Source organism: Mus caroli, chromosome 3 (assembly GCF_900094665.2).
Source record: "Mus caroli chromosome 3, CAROLI_EIJ_v1.1, whole genome shotgun sequence".
NCBI lineage: Eukaryota > Metazoa > Chordata > Mammalia > Rodentia > Muridae > Mus > Mus caroli.
The window spans coordinates 52272881-52291386 of NC_034572.1; the positions used below are offsets into that span (position 1 = coordinate 52272881).

Below are 18506 nucleotides of genomic sequence, written 5' to 3' on the forward strand. Positions count from 1 at the left end.
AATATGAACTAACCAGTACCCCGGAGCTCTTGTCTCTAGCTGCATATGTATCAAAAGATGGCCTAGTTGGCCATCACTGGAAAGAGAGGCCCATTGGATTTGCAAACTTTATATGCCCAGGGGAACATACGTACAGGGGAACGCCAGAGCCAAAAAGGGGGAGTGGGTGGGTAGTGGGTATGGGGGACTTTTGGGATAGCATTGGAAATGTAAATGAGAAAAATACCTAATAAAAAATAAAAAAAATGACACTGGGACAACCAGATAAAACTGAGTATGAGCTTGGTATTAGATGATATTTCATAATTGTTATCGATTATATTCATTTTATGTGTGCTATTGTGGTTATTTTAAAGGGCTTATCAGAAATGAAATGGGTGGGTGGATGGATACAGGCATGCATGGATAAATGGATGGATGGATAGACAGGTGGATGGGTGGGTGGGAGGAAGGAAGGAAGGAAGGAAGGAAGGAAGGAAGGAAGGAAGGAGATTATATTGGAAAGTTCTTTATTTGCCTGGAGAGGTGGGGTAATGTCAATGTATATTGCAGTTCATAGCTGGAGAATTCCTGATACCATCTTCACAGTGTCTCACTCTGCCCTGCATCCTTGGGGTATGGAAATCTCAAATTTTTAGGGGAAGCGCTAGTCTTGTTTCTACTACAATAGAGTTTCTAATTGAGAAGGCATTCAAACAGCCCAGCCTGCTATTCTCACACTTGCTTCTCACAGTTGGTTGGCTGTTGACTTGGTTTTTTTACTTAAAAGCCAGCTTCCATTCACTTCTCTACCTAGGAAATAGGGTGACAGCCTCATTGTGTGGTTAGGGTAGGTAGGTTTATCCTCTTCAAAAAAATGCAAAGTAACAACTAAATTGAAACAAACCCATCAAGAAGTTGCACTGATTAGCCTTGTGGCGGTGATGGTGGGAATCAGAGCAAAAATAAACTGCCAGGAAGAGCATTCTGGTTCGTAGGGAGCCTTTTACGATCCCCATCCTATGTGAAAACTGAATGAAGTGAGGATATGACCACTCCAAGGTATGAGGGGTGAGGTTTTTATTGGAGATATGAGGGGGAGTACAACCGGAGACATCTGAAAGAGTCCAGAGCAGGGAGACAAGGTAGCAGACGAACATGATCTATAGACTGAACTGGGCCTTGAGAGGAGGGGTCAGGGTGAGAGAGAGAGAGAAGAAGAGAAGAGAGATGGTCAAGATGGGAGGGCAGGAGAGGAGAGGGCCAAAAAGATCCAAGTGAACCAAGAGTCTGCATGGGCCCTGCAGAAATGGCAGGGAGATTCTGATCAGTAGCTGGAGGAAGGGAAGTGAAGCCCTTGGCTGGAAAGGTAAACCTCTCCATGGACAGGGGATGAGGTAAGAGCTGAGAGGAGCCACAGGAAATGAGTGAGCCTGGAAGGCAAGCAGACACTTTGCCATGCTTATAGGCACCACAGTTAGTCATTTGACCCTAGTTTAGAAGGGCACATAAGACTTACATTTTATTAGGTTTCCTGTGTTTGGGTAATAATAGTAATAATAACAATGTAATTAACATATCCCATCCTCCAAGCATCCTCATCATGACCAGCAAACATTTCCATAGAGTAAGAGGTGAGTGTAAGAATAAAGGCCAATAGTCACATCTTATACTCTCTCTCTCTCTCTCTCTCTCTCTCTCTCTGTTGGGACTTGGTCTGTCTGGTGCTGCTTTATGTTCAAATGCTAAATTCTGACCCCCAAGGATTGCCCCTGATGAGAAGATCCTCACATAAACCAAGTGATGCTATGTAAACCCTACTCCCTGGTTAACAAGAGGCTAAAGCCTATGATTGGACAGAAGAGAGAGAAAGCGGGACTTGAAGGTCGATTGAGGAGTCTGAAGAGAGATGGGAGGAGGTGGAATGAGGCTGGATGGATCATGAGCTCGTGACCAGGAGAAGTGAACCCTGAGGACATCCCCAGGTGAGAATGGAATAGCAAGTACCAAGCTTGGGACATATGGCTGCCATGTAAGTTAGAATAGCTCAAAACATGCCCAATCTAGGCTTACAGCTTGTAAATAAAATACCAGGATTGTGCGTCTTTTCTATGGGCTAGCTAGAGATAATAATTCCTTTGTGTGTGTGTGTGTGTGTGTGTGTGTGTGTGTGTGTGTGTAATGTGCAGTGCATGTGTGGAGAACAGTTTTTGAGAGTTGGCACCAGCTGCCTGCTTTAACAAATAATTTCCATTCACTTGTTAACAGCTAACTGCAAAATTCCTGGAGTCCAGGGTGTCTTGCTGGGTTAAGGACTGCTTCTCCACAGCTGTAAATATTTGAATCCTTGATGGTAATACTCACCCTCAGAGAACAGAAGACTACTTCCTAGACACATACTGCCCAATGTCATTTGAGCGACACCTCCTGATATTTCATGGTCTGTTTCCAATTTCAGCCATGGGCAAGTCACATTAGTGCTGCTCAGAAAATGGCTTTTTCAGCACAGTTGGCTCTCCCCTTCCACAGTGTGGGGCACAGACACTGAATTCAGGTCCTTGGCCTTGGTGGCAAGCTCCTTTATCTACAAAGTCTGGCCTGGCATATTCATTTTTTTTTTTTTTACAAAAATAGGAAGGAAGTAATCTTTTGCCTTAAGTGTATAGAGTAAATTCACTGAGGGACAGAGAATTAATTTCCCTAAAGTCACAGTGAAATGGCTGCCTTTGTGGTCACTCTTCACCCCCTTTATATTTAAGATAACAATAAAATTAACATGAGAAAAATGTCTCTCATTCTGATTCTGTAAGTTTTTTTTTAAGTTTCATCATCATCATCATCATCATCATTGTCGTCCTCGTCACCTTCATCATCGTCATTACTATTATTATTGAGAATATGCTGAGTTGAAATCTCTCCTTGGACCTCTATGTGGTTCCTGGACTCAAGCTCAGATCTCCAAGGTTTGTGCTGCAAGCTCCTTTGTGCACTGAGCCATCTTGCCAGACCTCTGCAAGATTTAACCAATGCATTCAATTTGTCTAACTGTTGCCACAATTAAGATGTAGGATGTCCTGCCGATCTACAACCTTTCTTCATTCTTTTATCCCAACTCCTGAGCTTCTGCAGGTCTAACACTAGAAGAAAAAACAAAGTGCTCCCCAAAATGCAGCTGCCACCCTTTCTTGCCAGCAAGGGCCCAGTTATTCCATGGTTTCTTCAGCCAGGTTTTTAAAACTGTGGCCACTTAGGAGCTATAGGCTGTCTCGTGGTTTTAATGAACATTCTCAAATGACTGATGAGATAGCGTACACTTGGTGAGCTTGTTTTTGATATTTTCATTAGTTTGGGTGGTGTGTCTGTTTATATGTATTGTATGTTTTTTATTAGGTTGCTTGAAATTCAGTTCTGAGACAACTTTATGCAGACTGGATGCAAGCCCACTATCAGATAAGAAAATCAAATATTTTCTCCATATCTGGGGTATGTCTTTTGAAGAACAGTTCTTATTTTTATGAAGTCCAGTTTATCAATTTTTTCTTTTTATGTATCAGGTTTTAGATGTCAAAGATAAGAAGTCTTTGATATATGCAAGGTCACAAATATTTTCTGTTGTTTCTTTCTTGAAATTTGTTCTCTCTCTCTCTCTCTCTCTCTCTCTCTCCCCATATGTGTGTGTGTGTGTGTGTGTGTGTGTGTGTGTGTGTGTATGTGTGTGTAAGACCAGGACAACCTTGGGTACTCAGGCACTGCCCAACTATTTTGTATTTTGCAGCAGGTCTCTATACTATCTGAATACTATCCAATTTCTATACTGTCTGAATACTATCCAATTATGGGGGAATGCAACATACAGTTTACTTATTCCTTATTTGTTAGCATGCGTTTTGGAGATTAAAGTCCAGTGTTCATGAAGACCTGTTCACTTTCACACACATACAGACACATAGACACACACCCTAGCCTGGCCTTTACAATCTTTCCCTTAGCAATCTAGTCATTATGCCATGGTCCTTTTATCCAGCTGCCATTTTGACTCCTGCAAAAACCTGCCTTCCCCACTCTACCATGGCTGCTTTGAAAAGGACCCTTCTGCCCTTCTGGTTGTGATACTCTGGACCATAGTCACATCCTACTCGACATCCCTGTGGTTTGTGAACCATTTTCTATGATGGTCTGCCCTCCCTAGGCTTTCCTCAGCCGGTCCCTTGCACCTCAGCCACCCTCTCCCTTATATATAGCAGTCTCTTCCAGGACATGTCTCTTAGTATCTCATTCATTCTTCCCTAAGAAAGTCCATCTGCAGCTGTGCTTCTAGCTGCTGCCTTCCAGCTACAGGTTCCTACTGCTCCCAGCTGCAGCTGTGCTTCCAGCTGCTGCCTCCCACCTGCAGCTGTGCTTCCAGCTGCTGCCTCCCACCTGCAGCTGTGCTTCCAGCTGCTGCCTTCCATATGAGGGTTCCCACTGCTTCCTATCTGCAGGTACCAACTCCTCTACTTCTACCCCAGACTGCTCCTGGCCTCGAAGGTTCTTTAACAGATGGTGTTCTTTGTTTGGATTCCACAGGTAAACTCTGAAATAGGACCAACTCAGGCTTTATCTTCCTTCTACAACTGCTTCTTCCATTCTTCCTATCTCCCTCCACCTTGTAACAGTTTTCCAGAACTTTGTAGAAATTTTGAAATTATTCTGTCAGTTGCAGGATTTCTGTAGGAGAATTTTGGGACTGTGTCCCTTTCTTTCTGCTCTCCTGCTGCTGCTTTGTGGTGTTGCAAGTCTCCTCCTGCCTTTCTTTCCTTCTTCTCATCCATTGTCTGCCTTGTCACATGCTTTAATTTTTGTAGTGGTGTCACGTTGCCTAGCAAGCAAGGACTGACCTGGCCTGGCCAATCCCTCCCTCCACCCTCAGCCTTATTTTCCTCCTTCCACTCACACATCTTCTGTACACTGGCCTCAAGAAGCCATTTGCCCTGCTGTTCCTTTACTCGGAAAGTCTCTGCTTATAGTTAATGAAATATAACTGACCCTGAAAACTTACCTGCTTTCTCTCCTTTGTCCCCATACAGAGAGTACCTCTCCTTCATTGATCTTGCTGAAAAAATACAATAATTTTGGTAGTAACTACAATTATTCAGACATTGATGGCTGGGGTTAACCAGGAGTTAACTGAAAGAGAATGTCAGGTTGAGCAGAACAGAGATTTTAGGATTATAAAGATTTGGGACTAATGTAGTTTTGTCTTTACTATGTATGAGATCTCTAAACATCTCAGCTCCCTTGCCTGTAAATGGGGATAATGAAACAGCAATCTCACAGAAATAGAGAGTTACCAAAGGCTAGGCTTGGGGCGGGGAGGGGGAGATTGATCAACAGGCACAGCGTTCCAATTAGACAGGAGAACTATGCTCTGCTGCACTATAGGGTGGCCCTAGTTAACAAAAGTATATTGCGTGTTTCAAAATATCAAAGAGAAAATTTTGAATGTATCTCCACAAATGACAGATGTGTTACTCTGATTTAATCCCTATACCACACACACACACACACACACACACACACACACACACACACACACACATTGTGTCCATGTATATTATGTGTCAAAAAAGAGAAAAAAAGAAGAAAGAAAGCAATGTCACAGAGCTTATGAGAAATACAGATGAGATCATTTATGTAGAAGCTCTCTGGAGTAATTGCCTAAATATTTCTTTAACCTGATGAGAACAGGTGGAGGGCTGCCCAGCAGAGTGGGATGTGCTCACGCAGTGCAGGTGTCTGCATTTTCTAGTCTAAGGACCAACCACTGGGACTGGGCAAGGGCCATTTGGTCTACAGGTGATCAGATTACATGCCTTCCACTGGCACCAAAGAGCTTCCTCCTTCCACGGTAGTCCCTGGATTATGTGAAATGAATGAAGACAAACTTTCTATTTTATAGCTCAGATCTTTTCTCCTTTTCCTTCATCACAGGTGTGCAGCTATTGCTTTTTTTTTTTTTTAAAGGCTGACATTTTGGCTTTCTTGTTCCTTGCTTATTTGATGCCTGTCTCACACTTTCCCCATCATCTGATAGGCTGCTTCTGTTCTTGTTTCTACTTCCTGTGGGTTGCACATTTTGGGGGTGCAACTCTGTAACGCCCTGTCTAAAATGTTCTTCAGACTGATAGCATACAGCTAAAGGGGACCCTATGTGAGTCGCTGGAAGGACCAGAGGCTTTGAATAGAAGACGGGCAGAAGTGGCTCAAAACGGTAGCTTTGTTTCTGCGTAAGTGATTAGAGATCATGTCTCCGATCTTCTGCCAAGTTCACTGACAGGTGGCTTCACTGACACAAGCAGGTACGATAGAGTAGCCAGAAGCTACTCTATCAGGGACAGAGTTGACTCTTTGGCCCAACCAGTTGGACTTGTAACAAATGGGCAGATGTGCAAAGAAAGAATACCTTTGTGGCAGACAGGGAAGTATATTCCATTTCACACTGGAGATTTATCCACTAGGTTGTTTGAGAATATGTACAGTTCAGTGGTGGGAAGCCAAGGATCCTAGCTTGAACTGGTCCAGAAAATCTCTGAAATGTGAAATCCTAAATACTGTTTCTCATCCTCTTGCTGTGGTCTTCCCTCATTCCCGAGAGAGTTTTGATCTCTTAGCCTCACTTGATGCCACCAGTCCTGACCACCATCCCTCCAGTAATCCTCAACCATGACAGTATCTTACAACCACCTGGCAAGCTGTCAAGCCAACCCAAGACTCCAGCATCTGCCCCACGGAGCCAGATCCAGTTGTTCTGGGATGGAGCCTTGGCATCAGTAGTTTTAAAGACTCCCCAGGTGATCCTAAGCTGCATCCAGGTTCATGGACCACTGTTCTAATAGTTCTGGTCTCGTCAGCACTCTTGGCTTCATCTGCCAGATGTGAAATGCAGATAATGCCATCTGCAAGACTCTGGGAACAGAGGCAGCCTTTGATAGTGATGTCAGCCATGGCATAGCAACTTCTGTTCAGATTAAAGCCTTGGAGGCCGTAGCAGAGGCTCTGCCTTTCTTCTCGACTTGTCTTTCTCTACATAAAAGACATTTTTATTTTTAAAGACCTATTTTGCCTCATGGTGTTCACCTATTCATTTTCTTGAAAGAGAATAAGAGGGGGCGAGATCTCTTTCTTTTTGCGGAAATGCTCTTGATCTGACTTTCCCCTCAGCACGTCTGCAGCCGGTCATTATGAAAATCTGGTAAAAGATTTCTCTGACTAAGCTCCATGGATCCATCTTTCTTAATATTACCTACACACTCAAGGTGTTGAGCCAAGCTCCTAATGGCTAAGTGGTCAGACCGAATGAGATTCATGGCCCAGCCCTTAAAAGGAGGGGGCCTGATGATATGACAGATCCATTTAAAAACAATTTTCCCAGTTCCTCACCTGAATCTTTCTCAGCTGGAGAGCATGCCCCTGACTCCAGCCCAGCCCACCAGTGAGCCTTAATCACCCGTGGTGGCTTATGGAGCACAGACACTTTGGCACATATGGGTCTCTGATAATAGAACCCATTTAACTGCTCGGAATCCACAGGGGCGTGATGGCACTGGGGTAATAACTTCTGAGAATGGCTTGGCCACAGTTATAACATGCTGAGATGGAGCAAAGCACCAGGCCTGCATAAATTATTCTACCGGATATCAAGTTTGCTTAACCAGTTCTATCATACCTGTATTGAGAGTATCCAACCTACCACATCTAGCCTGAGCATTTAGCTGCATATCTATGAGAAGCAAAGTTTTTAATTGTTTGGTGCCCATCTTCTTACTATGGGGTTACACACAGCCGAATGTTGAGGGCCTAAAAGGTCAGGCAACCATAAAATGTTTCTGAATGAGTAAAAATTAATTCAAAATCGAATGTGTAGTGAATGTGAGGTGTTGCAGGTGGCACTGTATGTTGCATGCACGATTTCATTGCAGGTTTGATGCTGAAGCTGCAGAGCACTGTACATCCTGTAACACCACACAATCGGTGATGCACACTGTCAATCCACTCACACCGCACAAGGACGATGCACACCTCCTCTCCACTCACACTGCACAATGACGATGCACACCACACATCCACTCACACCACACAGTGGAGACACACACTACTTAGAACACTAGGGCTCAGTTCAGACTGTCTTGCATATAAGGTTTCCTGCTCTAATAAACATCATGGAAAACAAAGGCTTTCTAGTAGTTTCCTACATCATCTCTAGCAGGTAAGTATCAAGTTAATTTCCATTGTATTATATTGTTGGAGTGTTTAATTTTAAAACTTTCTATCTGAGTTGCTGGCTTGAGTTTCAAAATACTTGTTAACTACATTTTGGCTTGGATGGGGACTGAGTTTCCAGCCATTCCCTGAAGTGGCTCTAAACACTCTTCTTCCATCTTGCACTGCATGTGCATGCAAAGTAGCAACCTCAGCACTGACAACCTTAAAAGCAAAATATTGATCAACTCTGAAAAATGTCGGCAATGCTTTGTGTTCTGATGTATTAAATATTCAGCCAAGACTCAATTCTTTATGCAAAAAGAAATGATCATATTCATGTTATTATTATGCAAATTTGCTTTCATTGTTAATAAGTGACAAATGTATATATGTACCAAAGAATTGTCTTATACTAAACTTCTTTATGATTTGCCTTCTGCAAAAAATGCTGAAATTGTGTCACTATATTACTTACCTATATACCCAGGGTCACAGAAAGGTTTCTCCAGCAAAAATGAATTGTATATAGACAAACTTTAAGATGCCTTAGTATAGTACATATGAGTTTTCTTTTAAAATGTGATTCTAGCTTTATAGAATACAGAAATTTTAAGGTAAAATGAGCTTTTGTTTCTTTCTTTCTTTTTTTTTTTTTTATAAATGAGACTTGAAGCCAAGTATAACGAACAGCACATGCCTTTAATCCCAGCACTTGTGAGGCAGAGGCTGGGATATTGCAGTGAGTTCCAGAATAGCCAGGGCTACAGAGTGAGGCTCTGTCTCAGAGAAAATAAAAAACAAAAAAAGGGACTTTAATTGATGCTCTAATCCTGTCTTGATGCTTCTAGTTTTTCAAATGAGTCAGGTGTGGGTACCTGTTCAGTTGTGAAACTCATTTTATGGAAGTCTGTCATGGTTTTTATATTCTTGGACCAGGGAGTGGTACCATTTGGAGGTGTGCCCTTGTTGGAATGGGTGTGACCTGGTTGGAATGGGTGTGTCACTGTGGGTGTGGGCATAAGATCCTCACCCTAGTTGCCTGGAAGTCAGTCTTCCACTAGCAGCCTTTGGATGAAGACATAGAACTCTCAGCTCTGCCTGTGCCATGCCTGCCTGGATACTGCCATGCTCCCACCTTGATGATAATGGACTGAAGCCCCAAGTAAATGTTGTTTTTTTTTTTATAAGACTTGCCTTGGTCATGGTGTCTGTTCACAGCAGTAAAACTCTAACTATGACAAAGTCTCTCACTCTGTTCATGGCTGTGGTGCAATCATGCTTTCCTCAAACTAAATTCCTTTTGGAGCGTTATAGAATATCCACTGTATTATTTTAACTATAGTAGCTTCAGGGCTAAAGCACAGTGGATCTTCCTGATCCACTAACTGTTGTATACAATTTGAACAAACTCATTAATGGTAATACCATAAAGACCATAGTTAACTAAAGAGTGTTATCAGATACCTTTGTCTAAACCTAAACTGTGGATACAAAAGCAGTATAATTCATAGCTCAGAGACTAGACTCTGAATCACGTGACCTGATTAATCTACATCATCAAGCAGGACTAACTATTTTATCTTCCAAAGGTCGAAAACCAGGGCTTGGGTATTAGGGATTGAAATGTGAAGTTAAAAAGGCAAGGAGTGGGGCTGGTGAGATGGCTCAGCGGTTAAGAGCACTGACAGCTCTTCCTAAGGTCCTGAATTCAATCCCCAACAACCACCTGGTGGTTCACAACCATCTGTAATGGGATCAGATGCCCTCTTCTGGTGTGTCTGAAGATAGCTACAGTGTACTCATATTCATGAAATAAATAAATAAACCTTTGAGAAAAAAAGCAAGGAGTGAATGTACAGATAAGTTCTTGTGAGATTTCAGCATCACATTAAAGAAGATGCTGAGGAGATAAGGGGCAGTGGAAGGGGTTGAGCCTGATCAAATTGTATAAGACATTTAGATGGGATCAGGAAGATCCACTGTATATTGAAGTACCTATAGATAAAATAATACAGTGGACATTCTTCAAAGCTGCAAAGGGGATTTTGTAAGTTTTCCCCATAGAGAAATGATAAATATTTTGGGAGATAGCAATGGCAATCTCAATTTAAACATTACAAATATCAAGGGGCTGGGGAAACTGTCAGTGTTTAAGAATATGTGTTGCTCTTGCAGTAGAGCAGGTTCAGTTTCTCACAATCACATGGTGACTCACAAGGAGATCCAACCCCTGTCTACTGACCTTCGCAGACACCAGGCATGCACATGGTGCATACATACATGTAGGCAAAGCAATCACAGACATAAAAAAAAAAAGAAAATCTTAAAAGGTTACGTATATTGAAATATCATTTGGAATTTTAAAATGTGTACCATTTGTATGAACTAGTTAATAAATTTTAAACCAGGAATAGTGGCTCACACCTTAATCCCAGCACTCAGGAGACAGAGGCAGGACAGCCTGGTCTACATAGTAATTTCCAGGACAGCAAGGGCTATGTGTAAAAACAAACAAACAAACAAACAAACAACAAACAAACTAACAAAAACTTTTTTAAATCTCTAAAATCCCTAAGACATAGTTAGACTTCCTTCCTTCCTTCCTTCCTTCCTTCCTTCCTTCCTTCCTTCCTTCCTTCCCTCCTCTCTCTCTTTCTCTCTCTCTCTCTCTTCTTTCTTTCTTTCTTTCTTTCTTTCTTTCTTTCTTTCTTTCTTTCTTTCTTTCTTTCTTCCTTTCTTTCTTATTCCTGGCACTCAGGAAACAGAGACAGGCAGGTCTCTATGAGTTTGAGGCCAGCCTGGTCTACACAGTGAATTCCAGGATAGCCAGGGCTACATAGTGAGACACTGTCTCATCCAAGTACATACATGGTATTCTGGGACAGTAAGAGGCCTGCCGTCAGTGCACGGGATGAGTTAGAGAAAGAGAAGGCTGGTACATTGCACTTTAATGCACTAGGCCACATGGCTGCAATTCTGATTGTTAAGCAGTGCTGATTCTGTTGGCCTTTTGATAGGGAAATGGGAGTAGGGAGCGGTGAAGGTCAGGGGAAAACAGATGTTTGCCTTTTGAAAAGTATTTCCCTGACATTTCCCTGACATGTGTACAGAGTAACATCCAGAACCTCTTTTTGGGTAAAGAGTAACTTCTAAATGTTACGCAGACAGATGACTTCTTGCCATTTTCAGGGTGAGAAATTAGATTGATGGGCGTTTTTCATGGAAGACAGACTAGGAATTCACAGAGAAGAACAAATGAAGAGGAAATGAAGAGCAGAGTTCCCCACCCCGTCTCTGCTGTCACTGTGGTGCCTTCTCTGTTCTGACTCAGGCATTTGGGTGCTGATGGGAGGGCCTGCTCTTAGAACTGGCTAGTCCATGCTGCTAAGCTCCAAACCAGCCCTTTCCTCAGAGATCCTTTTCCAGTCTCCCACTTTCCACATAAAACATTAAAAAGAGTGCGACAGGGAAGGAAAGAAATGAGCCTGGGACCCGACACATGGTGCACATTTGAGACTACTTCATAAAACATGACAAACTCACTACTCCTAAAAATGGTGGCCAAAATCTGCCAGTCAGGGCAGATATTAAGTGACAGAGACTAAAAAGGTTGGACAATTTCAAGTCCTCAAGGACCTCATCTAAACCAGCAGGTCATTGTATATATATATCACAGAACATTTGAATTAAAAGAAATGTTCAGGAACCACACAGTTCTACCCCCATCTTATCTTAGAAGAAGAAGACAGTGATCAGAGTACCAAGCACTGAGCCTTAGCAAGTGGTGGAAATTCATCTCCAGTCTGGCTGCTTGATTACAATAGAGCCAATTATTAAACAGTTGTGAATCCTTCTTTGTGCTACACTCTGTTTCATACATTCATGAGTAGTATGTACCCCTGTCTTCTGGGATTAGCCTCTCTGTGCAGAGCAGAAATGTGTATGCTTAAATCCGTATAATACAGGCATTGGGAAAAGCAGAGGAACGAACAGCAAGACTGAGGAAGGGTAGTAGGCTGTGAAGTTGAGAGCACTGAAAACCTTCTCACGTTTGTTCCATTAATTACTATTGATTGCATGGAGAAAACAGTCTGTGTTTACTAGAGTGTTTCATTGTTGAATGTGTCTAGATGAAGCATCTCCAAAGTGAAATACAGGAGACCTGTGCTTTCTGCGCAAATGGGGTGATGGGTTCCTTCCTCCCATAAGGAAAACAGAGATAAGGCACGCATGCTTCTTTCCCAGACACATCTGCTCACGTCAGCATCCACACAGGCTGTGTGCAGAGGACGGGAGGAGACAGGGCAAGGTTTCGTTAGAAGAACATTAAGCTGTCAGCTCTTGCAAGAAAGCCATAGAGAGTGTGGGGGGCCCAGATGGGCCAGGATGGGCCAGCAGAAGGCATGAGCCACACTTGTAGGAGGTAGTGTCAAAGCTCATTCCTGTTCACAGCAACCCTCAAGTCTCCACTATTCTATACCACAATATGCTCAAGAAGTCACCTTCTCATTCACAGAAATAATTTCAACATCCCCTATACTATCTGGATCTTATGCCTAATTTGGTAAAGAATCTCTACTTTCTCAAAATATGAAATACACTGCCTCTGTCAAGGCTTTTACAAATTTTCAATCATGGGGCCCAAATTAAAATGCTTTCAAAGTATGACTAAAGTTGGAAGCTGGAATACATTTTTTTTTTTTTGTGGGAAGCTGGAATACATGATTGGTTAAATTCTATTTTTTTTTCACATTAAAAAAAAACCCCACAAAACTCCATATGTTTTTTTTTTCCAGCTCATTGAACTATGTTGGCAATGAACATAGTGTATCTAGGAATGATTAATACCATATGATTCTTGAATATCATGTTTTGGTAATGTTCTGCAGTGTTTCAAACCAACAAAACAGAAACACACACACAAACATGTATACACACAGACACACACACAGACGCACACACAGACACACACACACACACACAGACACACACACACACACACAGTGAAAGTGGGCCAGGAAGGGCTCAAAAGTGGCAGTTTCTGTCTTGATAGCTGCTGCACTTGGTGTTTAAACACTGTCATTGAAATTTTACAGGTGACATATGATGAAGAGCCATGTCAAAGACAAACATCCACTTGTTATAATGAATGAAACCATGGTCTTGGCAGAAAAGCTAGTGACCTGTAGTAAATGAACCACTGACCCCATAGATAGATGAGAATCAGCCAAAATAAATGAGGCAGAAGTTTTCCCAGCATAACTTTGCATCCTAACAGAGCAGGGCTGGGTTGTAATTAAAAGAGATAGAATGAATGGTCAGTAGGGAACATTTAATAGGAACTAACATACAGCATTGCCAAACTCTTCTTCTGCTTCGTTCTTTACTTTCATGCTATTCAATCTATATAGCGACATAGACATTGCGCATAAAAATCACACACATAGACTCATCCAGCAGGGCCAAGTAAAAAGTCACTTAAAATATGGACGTTGCCAATAGCCAATTTATTCAGAGTACATCTCCATCTAGATCCATACTGTACAGTAAAATAGCATTAAAATGAGCACTTGAATGTGGCCAGTCTTAATTAGTGTGCCCTATAAACATGCACTAGAATTCCAAGACTGCACCAAGAAAGATGTAAAACATTTCAATCATTTTTTATGTGGATTATATGTTTACATAAACAAATTCTGGATTCATAGTTAAAGAAAACTATTAGGTGACTTTCGCCTTTTTTTTTTTAATGTTTAATATGACTACTAGGGCTTACATCGTAACTCTATGGGCCAATGGTGCTCTAAGCAGCAAGGTCCATGACTCAGTGGCATAGCACTTGGCCATCACGTGCAAGGTCCCTGGCATTTAAACTCCAGTACCTCCCTCCCCACAAAAGCCTAGGCAAACAAAATACAGGTAAAAATCCAATAGAATTGAAATCTAGGTCTATAGTAACCGATGGTAATAAGACAACTAATCACGAAATGATCAATACTTTGTTAAATTATCTTTTCCGTTGCTCCTATACAGGAGCTTTTCTCTGAATCCCAGTGTTTGCTTGGTAACTTTCAAAAGAAGCAATGAGGAAGGGGGCTGCTCTGGGAATGATTGCTTTCAAATTTCTATTTGGGCTGTAGAAATGGCGGGAAAGAAACACCTCTCTGCAGTCTCTGGTGGCCACTGTCATTGCTCAAAGGAAGCTTCCATTGAGAAGACAGCCTTAAGCCGCTTACTGTTTTATATTAATGGGGCAGCCACTTTACCACTAAGAGAACTTATGCGAAGGTCCTCTTCTTTTAAGCAAGTTGATGTAACATCATTGGCTGGGTAGGGATGGCATCTTGAATGAGACCATGCAGCCTATAAGCTACAGTGTGGTGGGAGTGTGGACTTCTGAAGCACAGAGTGTTTCAAAAGCATGTTGATAGGGAGTTTCAACACAGTATTTAGATAAGCGATGTCCTCTTTGAGAATTTCATTGGGTTTATACATTGCACAGTCTTCCTAACATTCCTTCATGGTATATTGAAAGAGTTGTTGCTGTTTGCTTAGGCAGAAAAATATTATATTACTAGTATATTTCTCTGGGATTCAACAAGATAAATGAAGTTTTGATATGTGTATTTCCATGTATTATTTTGTGTGTACTTAATATGTATAGAAAGTATAGAAAGGTCTATCATCACAGAACACACACACACACACACACACACAATATAGACTTTTCTTCCCTCGGCTAGGGAGAAATGTACAGAGTAGCAAGAAGACCAGTGTAATTTGTGAGGCAGACCATGGTATTGTCAAAACCTTGCTCAGCTCTGATAATCCTCATAGAACACAGGCAAATGAGCACTTGATTAGAAGAACTTCCCATGTAAGGCCAGCATAAGAGACGCAGCCCATAAATCATGTACTGAACCACAAGAACACGCGTGGCTCTGGGTTGTGAAGGCAAGCAAGATAAAGCATATGAAGTAGCTAGCGACTATGCAGTAAGTGCTAAGAAAACATCTTGTTGCCGCTTTGAAACCCATCCTGTGGCAGAAGTCACCTTTACCTCCTATTCACTGAGATAAACACAAGGCCTCTGGAACACTCCCTGTCATTCCTGCCTTTGTCTGAATTCCTTTGTGAGAAGCTTTACCCGGGCTTTAGCTGCTGGTGACTCACAGTGAAATCATCTCATCTGTTTTCCTGTTTTATTTTTTAATGCAGTTGCAAAGCACACAGTATTCTGCTCTGTTCTCCTTCCTACTGCCACCTCCTACAAAGCTGAGCGACTCTCAGAGCTCAGTTATCATAAGGAACTAAAGCCTTATTGCTATTTGCTGAGGTGTGTCCACTTCAGCAAATCTAGTTGATGATCATTTCTTGGAAAGCTGAAGGCTAATTCTTGGGGATTTTCTGGAGCCCTATGATAATTCATATCACTTTGTAACCTACATGAGTTGGAGGTTACTGCCAAATGACTGCTTAGAAGATATAAGGAATGTTGCAGAAATATAAATGGGCCAGAGCTGAAATTTAATTAGATGCTGCATATGTTAATAATAAATTCAATTAATTTCACCTTCTACCTATACTAGAGGAGAAAAGAAGCTCAGACAAAATAATAATTCATTTTAATGCCTCAATTGGGAGTCTCCTTTTCCTGAAGAGTGATTTATGCAGTAATTTACTGACTGTGTCTTCATAAGATTGCTCCAAACCAGCCCTTTGAAATAATAATAAGTTCTGGGTGTGTGTAGTGAGAGATACAACAAATGACTGTTTATTAATTTTCATTTAATGAGTTGCCCATTCTCGTGGTAGCTTTTTAAAAAAAATAAAAAACTTCTCATCTCAAGATAAGCATGTTATAAATACTACAGATAGCACTCCCATTTTGCACAAATAATGACAGAAAATATCTCCTACTCCCTGCCATATTTGAAGGTCAGTCAGGTTTTGTGTACTGTCGGTGTGCATGTCTCAGCAGATCACTTTAAAAATTTTTGTAGGCAAATAATTCCAAATTGGTTAAATATGAAAACAGAAGTTATTAAATCATCAGCCAGGGTTTTAGCAGTGTGGGGCAGGGTAAGAAACACAGTCATGGGCCAATGGAAATGCAAGTAAACTGGTCCCCTTTTAAAGGACAAAAGGCACAAAGCCCATTCCTTACAGAGTTCCTACTTTCTTAAGTACCGTTTTTCTTTAACAAAGATGCCAGAGTGTCTTATATTATTAGTAATACTTAAGAATCCTGAGGGTTATACTTTCGTTTTTGAAAATTCACACACACACACACACACACACACACACACACACACACACAGAGGGAGTCAGAGAGAGAGAGAGAGAGAGAGAGAGAGAGAGAGAGAGAGATGCACGCACATGTGCTCAAGTATGTGTATGAGTGCCATAGTGTGTATATGGATGTCAGAGGTCAACTTGGGGAACTTGGTTTTCTGTTCCCATCATGCAGGTGCTGAGGATCACCTTGGCATCACATACCTTAATGGTAGTCATCTTGTCAGACTCTTTAAAGGGTTATGCTTTCAAAGAACATAACATCATAGCAATTAATTATAGTGATCATAGTAAAAATAGCAAGAATAAAAAATTAATAAGAATAAAAACCAAAGGAAGGAAAAAAGAAAAGAAAAGAAAAGCTAAACAAGTTGCTTAGAGTCCTGATAGACAGGGCAGGATCCTCGTTATGTCTTTGCAACAGCTGGAAGAGTGTTCAGAAAGCGTTAAGTAATTTAGATGGAAGTGTTACTTACACGAGAACCGGAAAGGCCTTGCTCCTAGCCCACATTGCCTTACGCCTTCTCCATGGAAAAGGCCATACTGCATCTCGCCCATGAACTTGTCCAGCTCCTTCCCTGACGCGTTGACAAGCAGAGCCCCTGTTTTGCAGAGGATAGTGGCTTTAACCCACAGTGGGGTGCCCACTGCCGTCACCACTCCAAGAGCACAGAGAAAGCTCAGTACGCCAGCCATGCAAAAGATGATCTTCTTCTGCTGGCTTGGCATGACGAGAAAAGGCTTCGGTGAAGACAAACTTTAAAACAAAGACCTTTGTGAGCATCAAGTAGCGACTGCCCCGTCGGCTGCATTTATCACAGCAGCTGAAAAACACTGCCCTTCCTTACAGTGGTTCCACCAGGCAGAACGCCAGTCCGTGAAGCATCCTTCTCTCACCCACAGTGGGCTTTGTTCCTCTTCTGCTGCTGCTTTCCTTAAACAGAAATCTGTGGATTCAGAGTTTGTAAAATAAAACTCTTCCAAATTGCCTGCACGGTCCTCTCTCACGTCACTTACTAAGAAAGGTCTAGGGTAACAGATGGAGTCCTCAGTGTAACTTGAGAGAAGCCAGTCCTCCCTAGCCTGTTGTCTGATTGGGTGAGCTGAAGCCTTGGCTCCTACGGTAAGTTTGCAGCAATGTGAGACATTCACGTATTGATGAGTTTTTATTTCTGGGTTTTGTTTGCCCTCGGCCGTGGGAGAATGGGAGCTTTGGCACAGGTAACAATAATTAATCGATTTTTAAAAATGTTTCATTTTAGTTTGGTGAACCATGGCACCGCATTGCATCTGGTGTAGACATGAAGATCCCAGAGCTACACAGGCCTGTCCTCTTCACCCCCAATTCTCCCACGCCCACATTTTCTATGATATCTACTTAGAATTTGATTCAAACTCTTTTTGAGGCACAGAAACACAGAGCTACAGTTGAAAATGTGTACATTTAGAAATGCTTTTATTTGAAAGCATTTGGCTGTTGCAGTATGACAGCAAGGGAGACCGGTTGTGGGGCCAAGAAGCAGCTGAATGTATAAAGGTAAGAGCACTGACACGGAAGGAAGCGCTGTGATTAGACAGAGCCACCACCGAAGAGCGGGTCTCCAGGGAAAGTAGCTGAGAGTCAAGAGACAAAGATCGGAAGGATATTATGTAGCAATGTGTATTTGGTTTAGGAATTAAGTCCTGAAAGCTCAAGTGTGGAATCCGTGACTACTTCTTAATCCTGGGTGTCCCGTGAGGATTCTCACGAAAAAAATAAAATGGCCCTTTTTGTTTCTCTGTCTCTGTAGGTCTGCCTGTGTGTTCTGACTCTCTGTCTCTGTCCCTTTTTCTGTCTCTGTGAGGTCTGTCTGTCTGTCTGTCTCCCTCTCTGTGTCCTGCCTGTCTCTCTGTGTATGTCTTCTTTCTTTCTTTCTTTCTTTCTTTCTTTCTTTCTTTCTTTCTTTCTTTCTTTCTTTCTTTCTTTCTTTCTCTCTCTCTCTCTCTCTCTC

The 18506-nt window shown here is 41.9% G+C and overlaps 1 protein-coding gene across 3 annotated transcripts in view; it reads right to left on the minus strand.

Annotated features, from left to right (window-relative positions):
* The window catches only part of Clrn1 (clarin 1), a 36097-nt gene extending 18681 nt beyond the window's left edge, over positions 1 to 17416 (minus strand). For 2 of the 3 annotated variants that reach the window (XM_021158965.1, XM_021158964.1), the window contains exon 1: positions 16992 to 17416. In XM_021158965.1, coding sequence (XP_021014624.1) covers positions 16992 to 17244 — 253 coding nt within the window. In that variant the 5' untranslated portion in view covers positions 17245 to 17416. Of the gene's footprint in view, positions 1 to 5017; positions 5072 to 16991 lie in introns of all 3 variants that reach the window. The other variant, XM_021158963.1, reaches the window with a different exon arrangement.
* Positions 17417 to 18506: the final 1090 nt, after the last annotated feature.